Here is a 7460-nt window from a genome sequence, read left to right on the forward strand (position 1 = left end):
CTTTCTTCTCCTTTGATTTAGAATCACCGCGACATCCGCCACTTCTTCAAAAGTGACATCCCGGGTGGAGTCGTTTCCGACTCACCCTCGACCTCCCATAGGTCCCGTCCCTTGTAGATAGGGACTCTATCGCGAGCCTTCAATTTATGTAATTATTATTGTTTAATTTCTTTAAACCACCAGTCGTACCTGTGAACTCCATTGCTATGTCTGGGTCACCTGACTTCCAGCAAGCCTCTTCGGTAGAATACCGGTACCTCACTTACTCCGACTGGCGAACTTCTTGCAACACTGGTGAACTCCTTATGCTCGGGCACTTGTCGATGATCTGGCAGAATCTTCCCTGTAACCTGGCTCTGGTACCAGAATTGTTGAGTGGAGAGAGAATATATGAAACTTAATTTTTTTTTTTTAAATATTTTACAAGACACTCTCTTTCTCTCACTCTAATTTTTCTCACACTATACTCACTCTCACTCTTAACACTCACTCTCACTCTTGCTTTTCACTCAATTAGCTTTCTTGTCTTGCTAAGCAATGAAGCACACTTATTTATAGTGGTGTGAGGCGGTGGACAGAGAGTTCTAGATTAATTGTGTAGGATGGTAAGCTTGAGTCGGTGAGAAGGTTCAAGAAGAGTCAATGGCGGTGGGAAACTTCATGAAGCTTAATGGAAGTGCTGCTTCTTTATCATTTTCCACCACACAAGACATGCGTAGTTATTATTTTACATAAATTCAAAGATAAATACATATGTATCCAGGGTTGTTTGTAGATTTTGAATCTACAGATCCAAGCTATTGGATCATCATCCAGCCATTCTGCATCCCCTCTTTTCTTTCTCCTTTCTTCTTTATTGTCACACACTTGAATTCGTTTTAAATCTAAAGAAATGCACAAATGTAAAGATGATATATCAATTTACCCGATGTCCTCACCCTGCATGAGTTAAGATTTAAACCCACTTTTTCAATAAAAATACAAACACCCAATACATGAGACTCGGTGCTAATGAACCAATAAATAATTTGCAAAATGAAATATATATATATATATATATAACCTCAAATAATACTAAAGCAATGAATTAATTAAAAATAAAAATAATAAGATATTAGATAAATACAAGCTAAGAATTTTTATTGCTTTGAGCAATCGTTTCTATAATGTTAAAGCTGTGCACATGGAATCATTGATACTATGTGTGTGTGTGTGTGTTGTATATATTATTCACTCACTTTTTTAGAAATTACATATCACTAGTTTTTTTTTAACTCAAAATAATAGGCATAAATTTTTTTCACCGAAAGTTAGCATAATCTTTTTTTTATATATATAATGAAAATTAGCATAATCATAACCTTGACTGTTGCCAACTCAAAAACTTAGAACAATATAATCATGAAGGCTTGAGTTTGTACAACCATGTATATATATTTCATGAGTACATGGCATAAAACCCATTATTTGGAAAGTCAAAACTCAAATATTACATATTCAAATATATGTATATATATATATATATATACGAGGATGCATCCTCTGCCAACGTTCACAGATTCGTAATCTGTGAATGTTGATATGGACCGGTGGATTTCAATCCAACGGTACTGCACCGTCTATAAAGCAGAATATCTCTGCACTTATTTATAAGCGCTGATAAAAAATGGGATCTGACGATGTTTTAATCGAGCCAGTCCAATCGATTTCATAGCGATGAACTAAATCGATCGCGATCGTATAATCACTATTAAAAGTTCATGACATCATCTGCGGACGCTCTACGAAAGTCCGCAGATGATGTTTAGCCTATATATATATATATATGCAAAGATGCATGTAACTTGAATGTTTGATTTCTAGTTAAACTGTAAGTTATATAAATCTCATTAATTAAAACATTTTGAAATTTAAACTATTTTTTTATTATTATTTTATCATTAGTTTTTGTAAACCCTCTGTCTAATTTTCATACACAGTAGTTTAAAGAAGAACATTTCTCTAACACTAAAATCAATACTTTTTTTTACTACTGCAAACAAATCAATCGATTTGCGAGCCGCGAGCTCATTAAGCTTGACTTTTGAGCTCGAATAACTAACTGTGCCGAACTCGAGTATCATACTATTCGGTTTGTTAAAGCTCACACGCCTACTCACGATCCTGCCAAACGGGCTTATTCGAGCTCATTTATTCTAAATATATGTACTATTCGGCTTGTTAAAGCTCACACACCTGTTCACAATCTTGCTAAACAAGCTTACTCAAGCTCATTTATTCTAAATATATGTACTATATATGTCTCATAAATATTCTAGGCTAAATATGCTCATTAACGAGCCAAGCTCGAGTTAATTCGTTTTCATTATAAATGAATATTTTTCGAGCTGAGCTTAATTAGTTCGAGCCTACAACCAATTCCACCAAATCAAGCTTGAACACTTCAAAGCTTAGACTTGGTTCGTTTGCACCCCTGTTGTTTTGAAACATATAAAAATTTAGGCAGAGTTTGAGTTTATAAACAAATTTAAAATAAATAAATAATAACAATAACAATAACAACAACAAATAAATAATGAATTTAGATCTGAGAATTGTGTTGATTTCTGTGGGCCTGTTTCTCTAATCACAAGTTTCTCTAGTCACTCTTGAAGTTGTGAAATAAGAAAATTCAAGTAACATAAAGATGTAATAATCCTGGATTGAAAGAGCATTTAAGTTGAAGAACCTTTGCATATCTTCTTATTTTATACACTTTTTTTTTTAAGTTCAAAACATTTCTGCTGTAATTATCATTAAATTTGAATCATTTTACCGAACATCATGAATTTGCATTCAATATGAAGTGCAGGATCCAACCATTTTCGATCCAATCAAACATTCTTGGCTGAAATTTGAGCAATTCACAATTACATCTTTTTGTCACCCTGACAAAACAAACCATGAATTGTTCCTGATTCTGCTAAAAACACAAATTGCTGCAAATCATGTAGAAATGCACACAAATTTCAGGGTTTTTTTTTCTGCAACAAATTGATGCCTGTAATTGCTCTTTAAACAAAGGATTTTTCGGCAAGAAGTTCATCGATATTATGCAGAGTGATAACCATCTTCAGAAAGATGAAAAGAAAAGCTAATAAAGTTTCAAAATGCATCTAAACCAACATAAGGTAAAAGTAGATGAACTTTGAAATACAGAGCGAAGTAATCATAGGTTGCTAGAATGTTATTTGATTATTGAACAAAAGGAACAACAAATATTATAATCATCATTGGCTATATACACTGTACAGCAAGTCAGAACACTTTACGATGATTAACTAGCAAAATGAAGATTAGGAGTTAAAAGTAGACAAAGTAAAAGGATTGTAAGAGTACCTGAAGATGATTAGCTGGCCAGCGGCGTCGTGGAGAGGTATGTATTTATACATTCACAAGAGTAGTCAATAGGAAACAGTCAAAATGATTTAAAGACAAAGAAGAGCAGCATATCGAGACATTGGAAGAAGATATTAATGCACAAAGGAACAAAAAATGAATTCCTTCGACAGTTCAATGTCAATAAACAACAGGCAAGAGTATCATAATATATAATACAGATACATATAAGGTAACTTCATAACATATTTATGTATGTGTTGGTTAAGAGACTAGCAATTTTAGAAGGTTAGCCATGTCATTTTGAGTTTATCCAAGTGATGGTTTCTAATTCAAATTACTAAAGTTTATGCAAATTATAGCTTATTGGAATATCTTTCTAACTCATCGATAAGCAAAAGCACAAGTTATGTTTGAATATGTAGATTATAAAGGAATGAATAACAAAAAAAAAGGGGCAAATTTGTGATTAAAAAAAAAACTACTACACTTATATACATCCTAATAACAAAATAACATGGTGAAAGTATGATGTTGAAGATTACACTCTGCATGCAAAGGCTACAACAAACCAGAAGTCCGAGCAGAAAGATCAAGCATTCCCATTTCCTTTTTACTTTTTAGCAAGACACAAGTGTAACATTAGACAGAAGGTAAATTACCCCGCGTTTGTTCTGAAACGGAAGCCAGACCTTGCAGTAGTCGAACTATTTGTGCAGTATCATCCAGATAATATTTTGCTTTACTAGGCTTCTTTCCAACCGTGCAAGCAAATACTTCTGCTTCCGGGCTCAATGAAGAGCAAGCCATAGCAGTGCTAATCACTTCAAACATATCTTCATCGGACCGGTCATCACCGATGCAGAGAACAAAGTCCGCTAATAAACCCTTCTGCCGCATATTTGAAAGCAAGCGCTGAGCTATAAGACCCTTGCTCACTCCCTGTAAATGCGTAAAAAGTATAAGAAGCTATAAATTTATATAGAAATATCTAGCTTCTTTGGATTTTGAATTTCTACCTGCGGTTTAACCTCAACATTGTTATGGCCACTCTTCACAGAGACCGGTTCATTGGCTAGAACACTATCTAGATGATTGAGAAGCTCCTTAGCTTGACATGAACCAAAATCTGGGTCAGCGTCTTCATAACACCAGACGAGTGATGTTTCCTTTTCTTCAATTGTTGAACCATCTGTTGTTTCAGTGTATAACTTCATCACTGGTTCAGCAATCTGTTTCCAACTAGAGTCCATGGTAGGAGCACAAGTTTCCCATTCTGCATCTCTTTTTAATCTAAAAAGACATGGACATTTGCCGATATAATTTACATTCATCTATCTCATAAGATCAAAATGTGTTTTATACCAGTATTACATACCTCAGAAAGTAGCCATGCTCGGCAGCGATGCCAAGATTTTCACAAGGTGAAAACCACTCTCCAAGAGTTTTCCTGCTTCGGGCACTGACAAGAAACACCATGTTGTTCTTATCATAGCACAAGCTATTCAAGATTTCAATCGATTTCGCACTTGGACTCTTATCGATCGAAGCTTGAGGCATCAATGTACCATCATAATCCAACAAGATAGCCCGTGTCGTCGTTCTCCTATATGCCGAAACAATATGCTCCATAGAAAGCTTCCGGAAATTAGGATCAAGAGCTACAACTCTGAATCTCAGACCAAACCCGATGCCCCAACACCTCCTCCTGATGTGATCCCTGCAAGTCCTCTCCAAATCCTGCAAGAAACTATTTGCCCAATAACCGACATCATGCGTACTGACATATCTATAGTGCTTTTCGTGCCGAAGCTGCTTCTCAGGTTCAGCAAGCTCTAAAGCTGAAACCATAGCATCAGCCACAGCATCTACATTCCAAGGATTAACTCTAATAGCACCACTCAATGAAGGCGAACAGCCAATGAACTCCGAAAGAACAAGCATGCTCTTCTTCGGAGCCGAATTGCTCCTCAAACCCAACACCAAATCCAAATTCTCATTCCCTTGCCTTGAGATAACATACTCATAAGGAATAAGATTCATCCCATCCCTCACAGCAGTAACCAAACAACATTCAGCAACAACATAGTGAGCAACTCTTTCATAAAACTGAAGAGGCTTATTAATCAAAACAACAGGAGTATAATCTTCCTGCCCAAAAGCCTCATTGATCCTTTCCACCATTGCGAAGCTCTCAGCTTGGACCTCCTCCACATCCTTCCCCTTTCCCCGGGCCGGGTTCGCAATCTGAACAAGCACAACCTTGCCTCGCCACTCCGGATGCTGAACAAGCAACTGCTCCATCGCAAGAAGCTTTAAACTAATGCCTTTAAAAATATCCATATCATCGACACCGAGCAGCATTACTCGACCACGATCACAGTACTGCTCAACAAGCTCTTTCACCTTGGCCTCAGTCTCCGGCAAGCTCAACACAGACTTCAGCTGCCCCATGTGAATACCAACAGGCAAAATCTTGATGCTCACTGTCCTGCCATAGTACTCCAAACCAATGTAGCCTCTCTTGGATTCATAAGACAGACCAAGCATTCTACTACAGCAGGACAAGAAATGGCGAGCATAATCAAAAGTATGGAAGCCAATGAGGTCGGAATTCAGCAATGCGCGCAAGAGTTCTTCCCGGACAGGCAAAGTCCGGTAGATCTCCGAGGAGGGGAAAGGACTGTGAAGAAAAAATCCAAGCTTTATCCGATTAAATCTTTTTCTCAAGAAAGTGGGAAGGACCATGAGATGATAATCATGAACCCAGACAAAATCATCATCAGGGTTTATCACTTCGAGGAGTTTATCAGCGAAGAGCTTGTTGACGGAGACGTAGGCTTGCCAGAGAAAGCGGTCAAAGCGGCCACCGAGGTCCGGCGAGAGGGGAAGCATATAGTGGAAGAGAGGCCAGAGGTATTGTTTGCAAAAACCGTGGTAAAAGCGAGTGCGGAGATCGGAAGGGATGAATGCCGGAACGCATTTGAAGGTCTCGAGAAGGGTTTGGGCGACCTCGTCTTGATCGGAAAGAGGGATCTCGTCGCGGAGGCAACCGACGTAGATGAACTCCATGTCGGAGTGGGGAGCGATGGCGTCTTTGAGCTGGAGGAGGAGCGAGTTCTCGTCCCAGGAAAAGGACCAGGCGGCGGCGCCGGTGCCGGCGAGGCGGTGGGCGCGGATGGGGAGCTGGTTGGCGACGATGATGGTGCGTTCGCGAGCGGTACTGGAGGAGGAGTCGGAATCAGAGTCATCGAGGTCGGGGACGATGCCGGAGACAGTCATGACACGAGGGATGCGCCGGCCGATGCCGGCGAACGACGGTGGCTCGCCGGAGACCAGATCGAGAAGATTAGAGTATGATTTGGAAACCATTTTTCCCCGGATTTCACTGATTTTTTCTCAGCAAAATCAAAACTTTTTGAGGGATAAATAAGATCAAAGATTGGATCTTAAGCAAGGAATATATTCAGAGATGGAAAAGATGGAGTTTTTTCAGTGAAGCCAACCTTCTTTGATCCGCCATGAAAGCGAGAGATTTGGAGAAGTTTGAGAAGAAGAGCAAGTGGGGGATCATCAGCATGGAGAGTTTGGATTGAAAGATCATTGCTTTATGGAATCCAAATGGATAAAAGAGTGATTTTTCACACAAAAAACACATCAAAACACATGATTTCTTTTATATAAATATTTATATATATAAAAATATAATTTTTTTTTTTTTTGGAAACCAGAGAAGAAGATGAAAGATAGTACTGTTTTGCAGCAAAGCTGCTGCTGCTGCTGCTGCTGTTCTTCTCTATTCTAGTTTCTATGTAGACACTTGTCAAGGATATATAAAAAAAATTCACAAATCTTTATATTATATATATATATCTATATATATAAAGATTTGAGAATTATATAAGATATATTTATATATATTAATAATTACTAATTAGTAGAATATTTCTCAATTATCCTTGCATAATTAATCACACGCGCATATAGGCTTTGCTTGCAATTTATAAACACTGAGAGATTTTTATTAGCTATATATCCGCTGTAAAAACCCATAATTCTTTGTATATTTATATAATTACCCT

At 37.7% G+C, this 7460-nt stretch overlaps 1 protein-coding gene across 1 annotated transcript; it reads right to left on the reverse strand.

Moving 5' to 3' along the window:
- Nucleotides 1–2846: 2846 nt before the first annotated feature.
- On the reverse strand, nucleotides 2847–7185 carry LOC120282008 (alpha,alpha-trehalose-phosphate synthase [UDP-forming] 6-like). The gene is made up of 3 exons (XM_039288716.1): nucleotides 4757–7185; nucleotides 4398–4671; nucleotides 2847–4320 (listed from the first exon to the last, which is right to left on the reverse strand). The coding sequence occupies exons 1-3, from the start codon at nucleotides 6748–6750 to the stop codon at nucleotides 4021–4023; spliced, it is 2568 nt and encodes an 855-aa protein (XP_039144650.1). The 5' UTR covers nucleotides 6751–7185; the 3' UTR covers nucleotides 2847–4020.
- Between the last annotated feature and the right edge of the window lie 275 nt (nucleotides 7186–7460).

This window comes from Dioscorea cayenensis, chromosome 18 (genome assembly GCF_009730915.1).
Source record: "Dioscorea cayenensis subsp. rotundata cultivar TDr96_F1 chromosome 18, TDr96_F1_v2_PseudoChromosome.rev07_lg8_w22 25.fasta, whole genome shotgun sequence".
Taxonomy (NCBI): Eukaryota; Viridiplantae; Streptophyta; class Magnoliopsida; order Dioscoreales; family Dioscoreaceae; genus Dioscorea; species Dioscorea cayenensis.

Excerpts from the sequence above, each read along its gene's own strand:
- LOC120282008 (XM_039288716.1), bottom strand. The coding sequence starts at position 6,750 with ATGGTTTCCAAATCATACTCTAATCTTCTCGATCTGGTCTCCGGCGAG. Across the intron at positions 4,672-4,756 it reads GAGCATGGCTACTTTCTGAG|ATTAAAAAGAGATGCAGAAT; the intron begins GTATGTAATACT and ends ATGTCTTTTTAG. Across the intron at positions 4,321-4,397 it reads ATGTTGAGGTTAAACCGCAG|GGAGTGAGCAAGGGTCTTAT; the intron begins GTAGAAATTCAA and ends ACGCATTTACAG.